This window comes from Blennius ocellaris (genome assembly GCF_963422515.1).
Source record: "Blennius ocellaris genome assembly, chromosome: 8".
NCBI lineage: Eukaryota > Metazoa > Chordata > Actinopteri > Blenniiformes > Blenniidae > Blennius > Blennius ocellaris.
In genome coordinates, this window is record NC_137657.1 from 8,145,036 (window position 1) to 8,164,402 (window position 19,367).

General features: G+C 41.7%; 3 protein-coding genes across 3 annotated transcripts; 1 reads left to right on the top strand and 2 right to left on the bottom strand.

Annotated features, from left to right (window-relative positions):
• Positions 1–52: 52 nt before the first annotated feature.
• igflr1 (IGF-like family receptor 1) lies at positions 53–3,415 on the bottom strand. Its single transcript, XM_080501355.1, has 7 exons — positions 3,329–3,415; positions 3,049–3,250; positions 2,762–2,786; positions 1,635–1,695; positions 1,482–1,553; positions 1,112–1,195; positions 53–681 (listed from the first exon to the last, which is right to left on the bottom strand). The coding sequence occupies exons 4-7, from the start codon at positions 1,645–1,647 to the stop codon at positions 356–358; spliced, it is 495 nt and encodes a 164-aa protein (XP_080357481.1). The 5' UTR covers positions 1,648–1,695; positions 2,762–2,786; positions 3,049–3,250; positions 3,329–3,415; the 3' UTR covers positions 53–355.
• A 2,633-nt stretch (positions 3,416–6,048) lies between these two features.
• On the top strand, positions 6,049–11,240 carry kcnj20 (potassium inwardly rectifying channel subfamily J member 20; the record flags this gene model as incomplete). Its single annotated transcript, XM_080501307.1, has 2 exons — positions 6,049–7,246; positions 10,879–11,240. 2 exons carry the CDS (start codon positions 6,049–6,051, stop codon positions 11,238–11,240), a joined length of 1,560 nt encoding a protein of 519 aa, XP_080357433.1.
• A 2,092-nt stretch (positions 11,241–13,332) lies between these two features.
• zbtb32 (zinc finger and BTB domain containing 32) lies at positions 13,333–18,211 on the bottom strand (the record flags this gene model as incomplete). The annotated part of the gene is made up of 5 exons (XM_080501308.1): positions 13,333–13,562; positions 14,135–14,299; positions 15,492–15,575; positions 15,746–15,837; positions 17,244–18,211. 5 exons carry the CDS (start codon positions 18,209–18,211, stop codon positions 13,333–13,335), a joined length of 1,539 nt encoding a protein of 512 aa, XP_080357434.1.
• Positions 18,212–19,367: the final 1,156 nt, after the last annotated feature.

The window sequence follows — 19,367 nt, forward strand, 5'->3', positions numbered from 1 at the left end:
GATTATCGTAGAGAGGGTGTTCCAGAAAGAAAAAAGGACAAAGGAAGTTAGTTAATGCAGAAATGTATATAAACTCTTATCTTGCTTATTGAGCAAATAGGTAAGGAGACACTTTTTTTTTTTAAACTGCAATGAAGGTGGGATGTAGTTTTCTTTTCTTTTTTTACATATTTTGCATTTCATTATACACGAAGCTGCTTCTAATACAGTTTTTCCGTCATTGAATTCTTTATAAAGTCAGAATAACCAACACTTATGGCCAATGCAGAATCGCAGAATAACCGCACATGCATACACAGGGAGAACATGCAAACTCTTTTTTTTTTAGAAATGGCCCCAACTCCACTGTCTCCAGTCAGACGTTCACCTCGTCCAGTCTCAGTTTGGCCAGAGCGGCGATGGCGTCGTTGCGCTCCATGCGCTTGAGCATCTGGACCAGGTGACCCACGGTCCAGTCGGGGTTCCTGCTGGTGACCCCCTCCAGCACGGCTCTCAGGGGGCTCCTGCTCTCCTTCATGGAGTAGGTGTACGTGATCCAAGTGGACGAGAAGGAGCACAGGGAGGCGAGGTGCTTCGTGTTCTTGATGCCTCGGCTCTCGGGATCCAACAAGATCACCAACTCCTCCAGAACGTCCAGGTTGTCCAACACCGTCTGCAAAGGTGCCGACAGGACGGTGTGGTCTGTGTGCGAGAGACACATCTGACATTAGAGACTGATGAGAGGAACTGATATAAGATCCCTTTAGTTTTTGTTTTTTTTATATGAATGTAAGTTTACAGAGCTGCACTTTGCTCTACTAAATCATAAGATATGATAGCATCATAATCTGTAAATAACTACAACTCTTAATCTGTCTTTGTTTTACTGCAATAAAATATTGATATATCATTGAGAAGTTCACATTTATTGAAATATTTCACAACATGACTATTTACAGTATTTACATCTTGAAAGGCAAAAAACATTTAGTCACATGTAAGTAGAACTCAAAAATATAGTCTGCTAATTCATATTAAAGTCACAATAACTATCAAAATCTACATTTCTGCATCTGTATAGTAAATCCTGAATGACTGGCTGAATGATGAGAGGAGATTTATTTTTACTCACCGAGCATTACTTCAACATCACTGTTTCTAAAGGCTGCATTGACGTACGACGGTCTCTTGTTGTCACTCCCTGCCGAGCGCAGACCTGGACGGTTTGGACACACAAAGAGTCACACTCAAAATAACAAACTGTAAAATTACAGGCTGGGATAAAGTCATCTATTTATACCTCAAAAAAAAAGGTAGCCCTGATAGTTACCTCCAAGTCTAAGCTTAACCCTTTGTTGGTCTAAACTAAATGTAAATTGTAAATAAATAACTCTGAGGTGTTGCTAAAGAAATATTTCTACATCAGTATAAAGAACCATCTTGCCCAATACAGGATTAAACCAGAGCTGACTCACTGATCTTTGGTTTGAATCGTTCAGTACCTCTTTTCCGCCTTGTGTAAACTGCTACGGCAGCGAGCGAGACGAAAACCAGGAGAAGTGATATGATGGCCCCTTGCAGAAAGAGAAGGAAAAGTTAGATTAGACTGCAAAACAAAGGTCCATGTCAGATAACAAGGAGAGTGTTTCACTTACAAAGGACGGGCATGTGGCTGTTAGTGACAGCAGGTTCAGGTGGAGATACGGTGGATATCTGCTGTTCCAGAGGTGGAAGGAAAGCTCAGTGACAACATAGTTACAGTGAAATGATCCTCCTGCTGTTGTGTTTCTGTAACAAACTTTCAGTAAAAGCTCAAACTTGAAGAGATGAGAGCAGATAAGGAAGCTGCGTTGGATTAAACTGTAATAAGAATAATTTAAAATGCACAATCGACTGACTCAGACTGTGAAACTGGTTCAGAAGCTCAAAAGAGGGGTTTGCTCTCCGATTAAAATTAGACTTGACGTGATGATTTCCTGTGTGAAGAAGCTGCACCCACTCTAAAAATAGTGGTGTGCAGCTTTTATTAAACTAATGCAGTTTAATAAATCTGCATTAGTTGGAGAACTGTTCAATGTGTTTGAGTTGATCATGATAAAAGAGCTGTATGCAAGTAATTATCATCCATTTCTTGAATAATCTTCTCTGTGCTGTAGTTTGGTTTTCGCCTCCACTGTTTGAGTGTTTGAAAGTCTTCAAGTGTGGTGTTTGTACGATTGTGTGTAGGTTTTCTCTCTGACAATCTGTGTCATCATGGAGAGATGACATGTGTCAAGTGTACAAGTGCATTATGCACACATATATATATATATAAACACAATGCTAACACTGATGCACCTATTACCATTTTCTCCACATACTCACACATATCTATATTGAATCCCCTTCATGATAATATTAATAAGTGAATTTACATTTTATGAAAGTATATTTAGACAAAAAAAACAATAATCTATATTTGAGAATACCCACACATACATACATACATCGTATATCCAATTAACACGCCTGAAAAGTGGTAGGAAGTAGTAAAACGTATCTAATCCTTCCCCTTGTTCAACATTCAATCATTATATTTTACAATTTTCTTTCTGTATTAAAAATATATGGTTTATGTATAGCAAGACCTTTCAAACTGCATTTATATATCTCATTGTGTGTTTTCTGCGATGTGTGTTAGGTCTCGCTGTGAGATTATTTTGCTGTACTTTTTAAACGGAAAGGAGGATTCTGAAGAAAGAAGTAAAGTTCGAAGTGGTGCGTTCAGGGACAGCCGCCTCACCGTGAAGACGGTTGTGGTCGAGCCGCTGCTTCCGTGGAAAGGATGAAGAGTTAAAAAAAAAAAAAAAGGTATTTTAAAAAGAGACAGATGGGGAGACAGAGCAAACAAATAAAACTGCTGTGTTTATTGCCCACGGGTGTGTCGGACTGGATATGTTGTTTGTTTGCGTAACAAAACAAAAAAAATAGAAGGAGCGAGGGAAAAGTTACCCGTTCCAACTTTACGCTACAACCCCACACACTCCGAATGTTCCTAGTAAACACGCAATAGGTGACGACTTTTCTCACCCGGGGAAAACACTGCACACAGTGTCAGCGGTTGTGTTGCAGGGTCTCGACACGACTCGTCCCGGTGGACACGAAGAGCAAGCCAGACAAAAGTCGCTTGTGCCGTGGCCAACGTTAAAAGTATTCTTTACGCACGGTCTGGTGGGGGACTCATGGATACTCCCCTCATCGTCATGGCCGCAGTTATAATTCACTTCTCTTCCTGTAACCACATAATGCAATATAACACAATATAATATATATGATATAATACGACCCATTATGATACGTGTCGACCTACCTGGAGGCACGGTGTATATACAGGGGACGCACTGCGTTCCGTTCCAGCGCGTCTTCGGGTCGGAGCGACATCTGATTGAGTGCCACATTGTCGCCAAACTGCGCGCAAGAGTTAAGATTCACAGCGGATAGCAGTTAAGTTCCACCCCTTCCGGAAAAAAACCCAAAACCCAACAACAAACTAACAAACAAACAAAGAAACCCATCAATACTAACAAACTGCGACGTGACGTCTGATCAGTTGAGACATTTGAAGTTTAGGGAAATGGAGTCTCCGCCTGACAAAATGTTTCTATAAAAGGAGACGGAATCCAGCTGTGTCGGTTTGGAAGGACTTGGCACGGTTCTCTGAATGTGCAGCAGTTTTTTTGTGTTTGTTTCCCCCTGGTTTATCACTTTATGTTTGGATTGTGCAGTTTAACCTCCTCGTACATATTTTCTACCCTCATTGTGTGGGTGAATCGACTTTTGATTAGTTTCTTAATAAATGTTCAACCTTAACCTTTTCAGTCAAGAGTTTGTGATCTTGATCTGATTATAAGCTTGCACGCTGGTTTTGTTGTTCCCTTTAAACTCAGTTGAACTTGGACTCAGGGTTAAAGCAAGTCAAGTCTCAGACTGAGACTGATCATGTGGTTTTTTTTCTTTTTTTTTTAGATGTTCCTGTAGCAGTTTCTAAACTGTCCAGACAGTAATACTCAATGTAGAAGTGGATACACACATTATTGTATCTTTTTTTTAACCTTCAGTGGGATGTATTTAAATCCATCCATATGTTTGCTCATTGCCACTTAATTTTGACTGCGTGATCTCGGGAAGGATCATAATATAACTGGCCCGCACACATTTTGAGCAAACTATTCATTCTTTCCTGAGCCCATCCACAGTGTGGTTGGACTAAGGAATAAGAAACCACACCTGATAGTTTGCTTCCTAAGTGATCTCTTTGAACAGCTGATTTTCAACAGATATCCTGGGCCACATTGCCTCGTTATTGTTATGTTAACATGAGTTTAGGTATTACTGGGCACATGGGCAGCCTGAATGAAATACACAGAAATAAGGCAAACATCATATATACAGTGTATATATATATAAGTGTGTGTGTGTGTGTGTGTGTGTGTGTGTGTGTGTGTGTGTGTGTGTGTGTGTGTGTGTGTGTGTGTGTGTGTGTGTGTATATTAGCCAATTAGAGCTAGAGTCGGAACAAATCCACATTCTGGCTTCAAGATGCAGCTGAATGGTGCGTCAGGGAGATTTAATGGCTGTATGAAATGCTGATTAAGAAATATGTGGATACTGTACATGCCAAATACCCAACACTACTCCATTGCTATAGTCAATAGAAATGAGACTACTGCAATGTGAAGTGAATAGGAGCCACTGAAATCTTAATAAAAACTCACCAGAAACCTGAAGTGGTTTTATACAGCTCATTTAAAACTATTCATCTGTTCTCATACAGATGAGAAGTTCCTCTCAGTGCAGCTAAACAGGAAATCTCCTTTAACTTCTGTCTCATCTATGCAGCTGTTGTTGTTTTTTTTATCTCCTCCAGACTTGCGACACAGACCTTTTAGTCACTTTTTTGTATAGACATGGACTTACTCATGCACTTAGTATCTGACCTGCCATCGGTGTATTTCTACAGAACCCAAATGTACAAACCCGCTCCCACACACTTATTGTATTCTCACAATCCTGAGTTGTGAAAGCTACTCTCGCCCTATGTGCTAGACTGAGGTCCGTCCATGTTAATAGGTTTATGAAGCGAACCTGAGCAGGTTGTCCTGTACGTTCATTCTATATGAGGAGAGCAGCGGAGCCGCCTCCCCCTCCACGGGATGCAGGGACAGGACTGCTGAAGCAGCAGGATGATGGAGCTTAGCTCCAGCTGGAGAGGATTTCTCATAAAGCTTTGGTTACCTGCTCGGTGTCACTTAAAGTTTGGATACCAGAACAGCTCTTCTGCAGGTTGGTTGATTCCATATCATATATGTAGATGGTCAACGGTTTCATGACACAAAGGACAACTTGGTCCGCCAGTGCAATTTTTGAAAATTGTATACGTTTTTACACTTTTCTTTAATGTCCTCAGGTTTTAAATCAATGGAAGAGCCCTGATATCCAAGCAACCCTAACCATGCTCTGCTGGTAGCATTCTGCCTTTTACATCGCTTTATCATGTGTTCAAGAAGAGACTCCAACACAGAAAAAAAAGGATGCTCCAGATCCCCAGGGGCTGCAGTGGGCGTCGAGGCAACAGTGCCTTGGGGGGCCACCCAGGACGGGACGATAGGTCGGCGGACGTCTATGCCATGTCAGCCGAAATCCATCATGGTCATCTATTCTGCACCTTCGGGGAGGAGCGTTCAGTGTGAGAGCCATCTGATAAATGTAAGTCAGTGAGTCGTATCGGAGGAGATGTTACTCTGAGCTCATGACATTTGTGAGACAGTTTGACTTTTATTAAAGGATTATTCAAATTCCATGATTAAAAAAAAAAAAAAGTCTAATTTCTAAAGTTCCAAATCTGTTTGAGATAAACATGTATTGTACAAGCTTTTGCAGAAACACATGAATTCTGGACACACTGTCCTCTGTAATCTCAAAGTATTTATTATCATAACCTTGAAAGTGAACAAAGTTGCTGTGAGAAGCAGTAACACTTTTTCCTCCTTCCAGATGGACGCAGACGGATGTCTCCCACTTCCTGACATCATGCCAGCGACTCTCCCGGAGCTTTCAACATCCAAGCGGCGCCACAAAAGCACCAATGACATTCCTTACAAGGACAGAGTTTGTCCGCCTCCCCCGTCCCCTCCCTGCCTCGCAGACGCTGAGCAAGCCTTTATGCGTCGCTGCTCCCTGATGGACTCCACCAGCGTTTTGCGGCGTCCTCGCCACGCCCTCAGCGTACCCAACATGGCCAGTCCCCTACGTACCATCAACACCAGTCCCCTGCATCACAGCACCCTACTGTCACCTGCGCACAGCAACATGTCCAGCCCCGCCCGAGAGCTGGAGAGGCTGGCTAAAGCCCGGAGCAAACTCCTGGAGAGTGAGACCAACCAGACCCCGACCCTCACCCCGGAAACCAGAGAGCAACTGCGCTACGTCTCCAAGGACGGGAAGTGCCGGGTCAACCTGTGTCACATTTCTGAGAGGGGACGCTTCCTCGCCGATATCTTCACCTCCTTCGTGGACCTGCAGTATCGCTGGTTTCTGTTTGTTTTCATGATGTGCTACATCACGACCTGGTTCTTGTTTGCTGGGCTCTACTTTGTCAGTGCCTCCATCAGAGGTGACCTCGGACAGGATCGACCTCTCAGCACCTCTGAAAGTCACCAAACAGACCCAGGATCCTGCTATACGGGCATCGACGGCTTCATTTCAGCATTGCTCTTCTCAGTGGAGACCCAGCGCACGATTGGCTACGGATCGCGCGCCGTGTCGCCCGCCTGCCACGAGGGGGTGCTGCTGGTCATGATGCAATGCATCGTTGGGTCCATGATCGATGCACTAATGGTGGGCTGCATGTTTGTCAAGATATCCCGCCCGAAGAAGCGGGCCGAGACGCTTCTTTTCAGCCGCACTTGCACGATTGCGAACCGCGACGACCAGCTGTGCTTGATGTTCCGCCTGGGCGACCTGAGAGAGAGCCACATGGTGGACGCCAAGGTCCGCGCAAAGCTGATCAAGTCCCGCCAAACGGCCGAAGGTGAATTCTTACCTCTCGAGCAGACGGAGATCAACCTGGGTTATGAAAGTGGATCGGACAGGCTGTTCCTGGTGGAGCCCCAGGTGATTCAGCACAATATTGACTGTAGCAGTCCACTGTGGGAGCTCGGCCCCGAGCAGCTGAAGCGCCAACAGTTTGAGATCATTGTCATCTTGGAGGGAATCGTTGAAGCGACAGGTGAGCAGATTAAAGTAGCAGCAGTAGCGCTAGTAACATGTGGAAAACATTTTAAAACATTGGCAATCATCTTGATTTATATTTCTAAAAATAATCCTGACCAACTGAATATTTGCTGGAGGTGTTTAGACAAATGTCAGGATTTTGCTTAATGGTTGTATTTAAATGACATAACAGCTTTGGATCCCATGACAACATCAAGGCCTCGTTTATGGTGCATCATTTTTGCATCTTCGTTTCAGAAAGATTTCGCTTTTACAATGAAACGGAAGAAACACGCAAAATGGTGTAGTTTTTGTATGAGACCACGAGGAGGTGCTATTGTTTGTTTTTGTGATGAAACCAAACACATGCTTAGAGAACAACTAAACAGCAACGAAGGCGATTATAGGGACATTCCCATACACAAGACAACAATGTTGGATTGTTTTTATGAGTGAAACGCAATGAACGTTTTGCGTTTTCACTTGAAAAAGGATGTTGTGTAAATCGGGGGCTTTAATCTGATTTTAAAGATTTTTCTTCTGTCACTTGTATTCACGTTAATTTATTTTGAAGAAACCACTAAACTGACCTTCACTTTAGTACTTATTTAAATTAAGTTCATTTATGACCTGCCTGAAAACAGTTTACGGTCACAGCTGCTGGCAGTCGCTAAGAACTAACAACTGACCAGGAAATCTAGCCTCTTATTTTAGACTGCAAGGCGAGGAAAAACATCCTCCTTGTTATGTCTCGAAGTAAATGTGCATCCTGATTCATCCTGATTTACAAAAAGATGTAGAAAGCTCATTATGTTTCTAGCTTGTTGCTTATTTATAAAAGACACAATACATTTGTGCACTAATTTGAAAATGAAAGTTCATTTCTGCTCACTCTATATTGGATGATTTTCATAGATTTCTTTTTTTTCCTTCTCACTCCACATTCTCTAAAAATGATTTTATTACGGCCGTGATATTAGGCCATGGAAGACTCCATTCAATTCTGGAGGCGATCCAGATCCGGATCCTTTGGCAGACATAAGAAATCTATGATTGCTCTTATTTTAACATGGATTTCTTACTGCCGTCCTGAAAGAGACAGCTCAGTGTTTGAGGAATTTACATTCTGCCTGGAAGGCACATGTTTCTGTTTTTTTGTGAGTTCTTCAAAAACGTCCCCAGTTCGTTCATATCTATCAGAGTAACAGTCACAGTGAAAAATATGGAAAATGTTGAGCCTTTCTGGGTAGATGCCACAGATACTACAGCCAGGAAACGCCATTTGACACCCACTTCAAAACTTTCTGTTCTCAGTTTAGAAAATGTTTTGCTCCGCTTCTCACATATTGTGAAGATACTTCCAATTTATACTATAAGCCAAAGGGACAATATTGACCACACAGAAACATTAAATCTGTGTTTCTTGAGGTTACTTAAAATATGTTTGCATTGGATTATTTCCCTGTTGAATTTCACGATGTGTGATTTATGTTTTTAACTGACTGTGAGATATTTGCTTGAAGGATTTGCAGAACTCAAGTGAAACTCCCCTTCCTCTCTCAATGTTTCCTGTGCCAGTGGTTATCACGCAGCTGAATATTTGCACTCTAAAGATAACAGTTGGCAAGGGTGCTATTTTTTTAATTTTTGGTTTGTTTGCATGTTGCTTCTTTTTTTTTTGCCTCGTGTGAATGAGAAGCTTTTTGCTTTATCCAGCCGCTGCATCGTATTTGTTAGCTCTTGACTTTTGAGGTGTCGATAAGGTTTCCACATCTTATTACTTCTGGCCTCACAAGGCCTGATGAATGCACCTGGAGATTTTACAAGCCGCTATATATTTATGATTGACCCAACTGGTGCTGAAACATTCCAAGGAAATGACTCATTTGTCTCATTTGTGATTCACAACTCATCATTGCATGATGATGATGTTGATGATGATGCAAATAACTCCCATTTATAGGAACCAGTTTTGATTGACGATGTAATTTTTCTTAAGTTTTGAAGACACATCATGTTATTCAGAGTTGAGAAAGAGCATCAACGTGACAGGATGTCATGAGACTTTTAACTTATTTTAATCATATTAAAGACACATTGAAGTTTAATCCCTGTGATTTCATGGCTAAAACGCAACTCTAAATACTTTAGTCGCATGGTTGCTTCGGCCTGAAGTTTGCATTTTGTGTTTATTGTGTGAAATTGTTTCATCAGTGCACTCAAATACAAACTAAAAAGTTCACAAGATTTTTTTAAATTCCTATTGTGAAAATTACAGCCGTCTGTTAAAACAAGGTTCATTTTCAATTACCTGTTATAGAGTTTCCTGATTTGTTAGATGAAATGGTAAACAATATAATGTGGAAAGGACAAGATATTTTAGTTTATATATATATATATATATATATATATATATATATATATATATATATATATATAGTATACACATCAATAAATGCTATTTTTGAATCTAATAAGCAAATATTTGTAAACATTTCCGTGATTGCTGAGATATGTAAAATAGTAATGACCATAATGCTGGAAACAAATTTCATCATATAGATAGATATAGATACTTCCCTAATCTAATGACATTACAGTACAGCTGTGCATCACTTGTTCCACATTTTCTCACGTTACATCCTTTTCACAAAATTGATTGAATAATTTGATTAATTCAAAATTCTACTACACACAATACTAATGCGATAACAACTCCGACTGTGTATTGAGCTGATCGAACAAGATTTGAAAAGACACACACACACACGCACACACGCACACACGCACACACACACACACACACACACACACACACACACACACACACACACACACACACACACACACACACACACACACACACACACACACACACACACACACACACACACTGTCTATGTAAGGTCCCACAGTTGACAGATGAGTACAAACTAAGCATGAAGTCAAAGGAACTCTGTCGAGCTCAAAGACAGGAGAGCAAATCAGCTGATTCATTAATGTGCAGGCAGGTGACCAAGAACCTGATGGTCACTCTATCAGTGCTCGGTAGCCGTCCAACAATCAGGCCTCTGGGGTAGAGATGCCAGACAGAAGGCACTTCTTGGTAAAACACATAAGATTGCCTTTTGGGAGTTTTCCAAAAATCCACCTGAAGGAAGTCTCATACCACAAGAAAATCAAATAATGTGGTCTGAAGAAAGACAGATTGACGTCTTGGTAGGAAAGAGGCTCATTCTGCAAATACAATCTCCACTGTGAAGCATGGTGGTGGCAGCATCATGCTGTGGGGATACTTGGGAAGATAGAGGGAAGGCTGAGCGCAGCAGTGTACAGAGACCTCCGGGAGGAAAAACAAAACATTTAATCCTGTTGGAATAAAGCTAAAATGCAAAAAAAAAAAAAAAAAAAGGCCACTGCATTGTAATTGCATCAATGCATCATATTTTAGGACTGAAAAGTGTTTGGCATACTTGAAAGTACATACGGGATCACTTTTGAATCTCGCAATAAATCTATCAGAATGACAGTTTGCGTCATCTCTGTATTGACTTCTACTAATGGAAAATATCAAACACATAGTGACAGCAAACAGCAAGCGTTTGTTTTGCAGAATCCCGACTAACAGCCTGATCTTTCCAAACGCAGGGATGATGTGCCAAGCAAAAACCTCTTACATTGAGACGGAGATCGAGTGGGGGGCTCGCTTCGAACCGTGCATGACGCTGGAGAAAGGCTCGTTCAGGGTGGACCTGCGGCGCTTCCACAGCACCTACAAGGTCCCGCTGCCGACCTGCAGCGCCAGCCTGGCCGACCAGCTCACGGCTCCGGCTGACGATCAACTACAAGGCCAGAAGGCCACCAGGTCCTGGGAAACGTGGACGGAGGGGCTGGCCGAAGACGAGAGGGAAAAGCCGACGTGCCAGGGAGGATCCACCATTGATAAGATTCAGGAGGAGAGAGCATCTGAAGGCAATGAAAGTTGGACAAGTGCAGACAAGATCATGTGACTCCAGTCTCTCTTTGAATGTTATATTTTAGGATATTATCAGGGGCGGCAAACACAAGACCTGTGGGCCAAAACCGGCATAAAGGAGGCTCCAATTCCAGAAAAGCCAAATACACATGCATGAACGCCACAGAAGACTGTAATTACTAACTGCATAACCCAAACCAGTAGTTAAACTCCTCGCCTGTGTGAAGACTGTATTCATGTCGAAATCATTTTAGGGACTGATGTGTGTGTGTTCTGCCTTTTGAGGAAAGACCAGGAGGCTCCGTTTAAAAGATTTCATACAAATGAGCTCCAGCTAAAAGCACATTTGCACTTTTTACTGAACAATGATGGCATTGCTCATATGATAGGAAAATCTTATTAAATTAAATTAAAATCACTGATATGTGAAGCACATGAGAATAAAAAAAAAAGATTTTTGTGCTCTGATATTTCACAGATTCCAAAGCATTTAGTCGTTCACATCTAAACTTCTCTAATCATCCGTGCAAATGACAATTCTGATTTCCAAGCTTTGCTAAAGACGTGGCTTCTTGATCTATTGGAAGGTAAGTGAGGCATGTTTTTATTCATCTATTTTGCCAATGCACATTGTTTAGATTTGAGATTAAAAGGTGCGCTGCTCAGGTGTAGTGGTTTGCACTCTCGCCTCGCGGAGACAAAGTTCCTGGTTTAGTGCCAGCTTTCTCTGCAGGATTTTCCTGGGTTTTGTTTCCTCGTATAGTCCAAAAACATGCATCTCAACGCCACCGTGACGGACTGAAAACCATTCAGGATGAAACGATACAGAAACTTGACAAATGTATAAAAACAAAACCGTTATAAATTTAACATTAAATATCAATGACAGGATTTTTTTGGTTGATTAAATTGTTGAAATGTTTTCATGTGAATGATGTTTGAGCAGCTGTTTATTGCCACCCCAGTCCTGTATTTTGAGTTAAAAAAAAATTAAAATAATAATAATAGTAGTTGCACGGTTTGCCCTGGAGGGGGTGCTATGAACCCAGGTCAACCTCAGAGAGCTTACACAACTCCAGTAATAGTGAAAGTCAGAGGGAAGATACCTGCGTCACCAGATGAGGATGAGCTGGTGATGTTGCTTTAATGGATTATGATATGTTGTTTCCACGTTTTTTTTGTTTGTTTTTTCAGACCAGGGCTGCATTTTAACCTGAATATGTAAATGACCAGCTTAGAGCAGGGTGTACTACAAAGTGAACGTGAAACAAAGCATACTCACACACGACACGTGCTTTGGCTCAAGTCAAGTTCACATTATATTATTTCTAACAGCTGCTGTGATCTACGAGCAACAACAACAACAAAAAGCATGCTAGTTAACCGCTTTTGATTTTAAATATACGCCAAGTCTTTTAAAATAGTATTGTTACTACAGTTGCTACATGTATGGTTTAACACTGGCGTTTTATTTATCATTTTAAATTTGTCACCTGCATACTTGCAATACATTTATATATAACGCTAATTCTAAGGCAGGGTCGTCAAACATAAGGCCCGTGTGCCGAAATCGGCCCACAAGAAGCTCCAGTGCAGCCCGCCAAATTACCCAGAAAACATTAAAAAAACAAAAAAACTATTTCTTTAAGAGTAGTGGACAGGACACAACACTGAGACTCGAGCTGAGATATTGGTGATGCTGATTTCTCTCCATTTTGCACTGGAAGGTCTCATTAAAATTTGTTTTTTTGTTGAGTAGTTTTTGGAGTAATTGTTTGGTTTTCCCCCAAAATATATATATTTTTTTTATCATGAATACTCTGTGATACAATAACCAAAAACCCCCCCCAACCTTTATATGTGATTATGGCACTATTTTACCGGTCCGGCTGTATGTGGCCCATTGAACTGAAATGAATTCAACACCTCCGCTCTCAATTCAGGGCTGAAAATAGCATTATAGTGCTTCTTCTCTTTGTGGTCGCTAGATGTTTTAGGTTCACGTCAAGTATTTGACCTGGAGGAGAGATTCTGTTCAACTCTCAGTTTAATATAATGCCAAAACACAAAACAGACACGAGCGGAGGCCCCCGGAAGTGAAAACTCCCCGGAGACGGAGGTTCGCCTCAAATGTGGGAAATGTAGAGATAAGTGCTGCTGATGCTCCAGTTGGGGGGGAAGTCCTGCACTGCGTGGCTCTTGACGTGTCTCTGCATGGCGACCAGGCTGCTGCAGAACTCCAGGCACACCGTGCACTGGTAGGGCGCCGCCCCGCCGTGAGTCCGCAGGTGCTTGATCATGGCTGAGTAGTCCCGGGAGCGCTGGCCGCAGAGGCGACACTCGAAGGGTTTCTCCCCTGAGAGTGGAAAGAGCAGAGATGACTCGAGCGAAGGCCTCAACTTTTTGGATTTCACAAACACGCTTATTGTTCATGCTTAACACTCAGTAATTATGCATTATTGTTATCAATTTAATTCAGTTTTTTGTCCCAAAACTCATCCCCACTGTGAGTCACGACATGATTTTGGAGTGAAATCACACAATCTCCTTCAGTCTTATGCAAATTCTCATTGATGAGTCTTTTATGATTTTATTTGTGTTAACAATAATAAATAGATAAAATTACTGTCATTATGAGCCAACGTCTCTCACACACACACACACACACACACACAATTACAGTCCTAAAAATATGTGTCTTGTTCAAATCAATAATGAGTTTAACCAAAAGGTTTTCATTCTCGATCTTGAAGATGATTTGCAATATTTTGTTAAATGGGTTTGAGGGCACATGTGTCGTGTGAGATTCACTCGCAGACGTCACACAGCTGAAGTCTATACATTTTTATTAAAATTTAAGAAGAAAAATAAAAAGGCAACTATTCGACCACCTTCAGTGAACTTAGCCGACATCCGGTGTGTGTTTACCAGTGTGAACTCGGTGGTGTGTGTCCAGTTGGTGCTTCAGACTGAACTTCTTGGGGCAGTGCTGACACTGGTAGGGTTTTTCTCCTCTGTGGTTTCTTCTGGTCTCTGCTTCGGGCTGCAGCGCGTCTCCGCTGTCACACAGCTGGCATCCGGCGCATCTTTTACCTGCAAAAGCAAGACGAGATTGTTCAGGTGAAGGTGTGAATGTTGCGGCTGGCAGAGTGACCTATAGATCTATAAGAGCTTTAAAACATGACCCGAGTCAAAAAAGAAAAAAAAAGAAAAAGAAGAAAAAAGAGGTGTTGGGTTTTTAACAAACAAAGAAATACATATGAATTAGTACTTGCGGATAATTTTCTTTAGCTTTATTGTAGACGGTAAAGAGCAATGGCAGCATATTTAGAACCATACGCTATCTTGTTTTGAAGTCTTGCAATTGAAGTTTGAAGTGACTTAATAATTATATATATATATAACCTTTTAAATAGCATAACCCGGTAATAATAAAGTTACCACAGTTCAGTCAAAGGTGATGTTAACAGCCACTCTCAGAGAGTTTAACTCAGAACTCTGTGCTCTTTCCTGATCTCAGCAGGTATTTGAAGAAATAGTCATTCAGTGGTTGAGGCTTAAGTCCTTTAGTTTGGGTAGAAAAAACATATATCTGTGCTGCTCACACTTACTTTCCTGTCACGCTGCATGTGGGGCTCGAGGACAAAGGTGTGATTTTGAGGTTAAAGTAGCCGAATAGAAGCTTTTCCACTATACTTAGCGTTTTTTTTTCTTTTGTTTTTTTGTTGAGTTTCTGAGGCGAAAACGTGGCCTTTATAGTATAGACAGGAAGCTGCACTGAAAAGATACTGTAGTGAAGGAAATGTACAGAATAAACCACAACAATTTGACTCTGACGAATTGTCATTAATGAGTTTCCTGTATAATATAGTACCTTTGTTAATGTGTTACAGCGTAAAAGAAGATATCTGTGTGTGTGTGTGTGTGTGCGTGTGTGTGTGTGTGTGTGTGTGTGTGTGTGTGTGTGTGTGTGTGTGTGTGTGTGTGTGTGTGTGTGTGTGTGTGTGTGTATGTGTGTGTGTGCGTGTGTGTGAGGTTTTCTCCTGCCCTAATCTAAATCTGCACATAATGTTCCATTAACTGGAGATATTCAAGATAAGATAAAAAAAAAAAAAAAAAAGTACTTATCATCAACTGCATGTACAACACAAAGTCAGTTTCATTTTTGCATTGCTCGCATTCAGCAGCAAAAATTTAATCCGTCTAACTTTGGGGCAGAGCGACAAACCGCTGTTACGACGCAGTACATACTGTACTGCATGTATATCTAGCTGTATCTAGTAACCACAGTACTGCTCCTGCTGCACCAAGCGCTCAAAACCACAACTCTCTTTATCACTTTCCATTGCGTTGCAGCTCAGGCTGGAGCCTGCAGGAGGTTAGGGGTCACGATGAGCACTGTTATGCTATCTCATTAAACTCATCAGCCCTACAGAAAGATAACCACTTCTGCAGCCTTCCTGTCACTGTATGCTGATACGAGGATGGAAGGTGATAAAAAGCGAGAATGGTTCCTGCTCAATGTGACGAGAATATTACCCGATTGCGAGGAGGCTGACTCCGGCCGCACTGCATCCCCAAGTACTCTAGTATCGCAGTGCTGGCAGTCTCTCTGTGAGCTCCCAGGCACACTGTGGAAAAATGCAACAACAACAACAATGATAATGATAATGATGATGATAATAATAATAATAATAATAATAATAATAATAATAATAATAATAATAATAATAATAATAGTAATAATAATTACAATTATAATAATAAAATGTATAAATAAAACCTTGTTTTATCAGTTATTTTTCCTCTCAAACAACACATGACACGTGAACTGTTTAGTTCATGTGTCATGTGTTGTTTGAGAGGAAAAATAACTGATAATAGACACATGAACTAAACAGTTCATGTGTCAGCGCTTAAAAAAAATGTATTCCAAGAACTTAAACAATTTAATTCATGAAATAATATATTTTGGAAAAATGGTCTGCAGAAGCTAAAATTATAATGACCACTCACACACACACACACACACACACACACACACACACACACACACACACACACACACACACACACACACACACACACACACACACACACACACACACACACACACACACACACACACACGGCTAAAAAAAAGATTTCAGTTCATTGTAATATATTGAAAAAGTGAGTGAGTTTCTGTCTGAATTGAATTATAGGAAAAATTTGCTTTTCGATTATATTCTATTTTTGTTGTTGGATGAACCGATTCGTCAGTACACATCTTTCCTTCTTTAATGCTCTCAACTCGCCCTTCTTTAAAAGCGAATGTGGATCTTACTTTCATGTTTGGAACTACTGCATTATATATGAGGGGATGCAAGAGACATGTTAGTTCCACCACAACAACGCGTGAATGTTTTTGAATATTTCTTGTGGTGCAGACACAGAGTCAGAACACTCTGCATGGTTCAGTGGGTGGAAAAAACTTGAATTGTGGAAAAGAGGGGAGAAATGTAGGGGGCTCCCCTTCACCCACTGTTTGATCACAGTACTGGAACACTGTATAATGCTTAAAGTTAAATTGGAAAATAGGTCGGTAGATCACTTAAAAACCGAGTCACTTTGGTTTTCACGCTGTCTTGTAATCCAGGAACGATAGAGATTCAGTCAAAATACAGCAAACAGTAATTTCTTTCTTTGAAATGATTGAAAATAATAAATAAATAAACTTGACTGGATTCAATGCATGTCCAATTTAGCCTGCGGGACGTTTGTCTAAAGGGAAAGAGTCAAAAATAACTTTTCAGCGCAGCACTGAAGGGTTAACAGGTGAAACTGAATGTCGCTGGAAAGTGCAGGTTTGCTCGCGCACTCACACGCACATACATCCACACACACACAACAGTGAGTCAGGTATCAGCTGCCGCAAAAGGAACAATTGAGCAAATCAGGGGATTCAGAATGAGTCTGCGACCAGAAAAACAAGGAGACCAACGGTCGACAAGAAAAACAAGAAGTTTCCAAAGTCACATCCACGTCTGTCACTTACCTCGGTTTGCCATTCTGAGCGGTCCCGGCGAACGCTGGCTGACCGGGCTGCTTTCGTTTTAACGGGCCTTGCTTGAGTATGCTGCTCCTCTTCGTGGACTCGGCGTACAGGTTTTGCGTGTAGCGTGGGTGGAAACTGGAGCAGCCCATGACAAAGCTCTGGACGGGCCTCTGAAAATGGGAACTGAACAGGGGGATCATGTGTGGGGGAGCGAGGGAGAAGGGGTTCGCTACAGACGACTGGTGGGGGTACTGGAGGGGGTGAGCTGAGATGAAGTTCTCCGTTATCCGTCTCAGGGTGCTCACTGATTCCCTCATGTTTGCCGTGAACGTCCAGGGAGACGAGAAGGAGGAGTTGGCGCTTACTGGCCTGGTGATCACGCTGTCTCGGCAGGGCGCCGGCGTCGTGGACAAGCTGAACTTTCTCACTATGGATACGGGTCCGTTGTGGTTTTTCAGAGGGTCAGAAAGTTTCTTTGTGACGACACTGACGCTCTCTTTCTCCTCTCGGAGTTCATCCCCCTGTACCGGCATCTGGTTTCTCTCTGCCACACTTTCCTTTTCCTCTTTGACATCTTTGGCTTCCTGCGCCGAGGCCCCACGCTCCAGTGTGTCCAGCTGCCTCCTGCACTGCTCCTCCAGCTGCTGCATCTCCAGCAGCTGAGCGGCTCGCAGCAGCAGGCGCAGGTCGTCCACCGACACGTCAAGGGTCTGAGTGTAGGTAAAGTCCAGGACCTGCTGGAAGGTGTGCGGCGAGAAGTACTCCAGCGTGCAGCGGGCGGGGCTGTCGCTGTCGCCCTGGGCGAGCTGCTGTGCCAAAGCCCTGCTGGCGCAGGCTAAAACCAGTCGGTGGGCTCTGAAGGTCTGACTCTTCACCGAGATGATGGCGTCGCACAGCGACCCTGAGCGGCGGAGGACGTCTGCGTGCTGCAGGAAGTGGAAGTACTGGGTGTTGTTGATCCGGATCATTTTCTAAACTTTGTGTGTGTGTTTTCAAATGTCTGAAGAGGGAAAAAAAAAAAAACCAAAAAGAAGGCAAAAATAAAAGTTTACAGTCAATTGTTAGTGTATCATTCTCCTCAATGCTGACCTCTAAGATCAAATATACAAGATTTCATTGGGGAAGAATTCGCCCATTTCAAATTGAGATTTCCTCTTCATGTTCTGATAAAGCTTTGATGTTCAGAGCTCTCGTACAGTCTCTAAAGCCACAAAGCCCTACCAGTATATGAAACTATCACTGATGACTGTACACATGAGTAAACATGAGGGAGCGTAAACAACAATAACGCAGCATTTCGCAGGGCGTGCAATATGTATGTAGGCGAGTCGTGCGTTTCAAGACATGTTTGCAATCTTAAAAGTTGGATGAAGAAGCAGTGGCTGATATGTGGAATCGGCTGGAGGCCTGCGGGGGTTGTTATGACATGTTCACACCCTCAGACGTCTGGTGATGGACTGATGATCATACAGTGTGTGGTTGGATTCTGAAGAAGCGTGTGTGTGCGAGTGTGTGTGTAAATGACTGTAAATGACATTTAGCATTACCGGAATTCTTTAAAAAAATAAAAAAATAAAATAAAATAAAATAAAGTCCATACTTTGTTTCTTCACTCTGAAAATCTTTCTTTCTCTCCGTGTTGCAATTGAGTTTCATAAAGTGATTTGAAAATAGAAATAGTGAACAACCATTTGACCTGCAGGTCTTGTCTTTCTCATGCGTTTGGTTATTTATGTTATGAAGGTGGCCTTGTATGTCGCACTCAACATGAGAGCGACAGAAGAGCCGCGATAGCGCCGCTCAAACTTATCAAACTTAAGAACTCGGCGCAGTCATAAATAAAATCTGTGTACATGGATTTAAACCGAAAACCTATTTATACACACGTACAGCTATTTGTAAGCATTAACAAAAATACTCCTATATTACAATACAGTAATACCAATTTATCACGACTGTGGTTTTAAATTACAATTACTTTTGGAATTTCTTGGCATATTTCACATAACTCATTTGACTTCAATTGTGATTATAGCAACAAAATAGTATGAATAATATTTAAAAAAAAATCTGTTTCATTTGTAGTATCTGCAAGACAAAATGTTGTTATGTTCCACAATATAT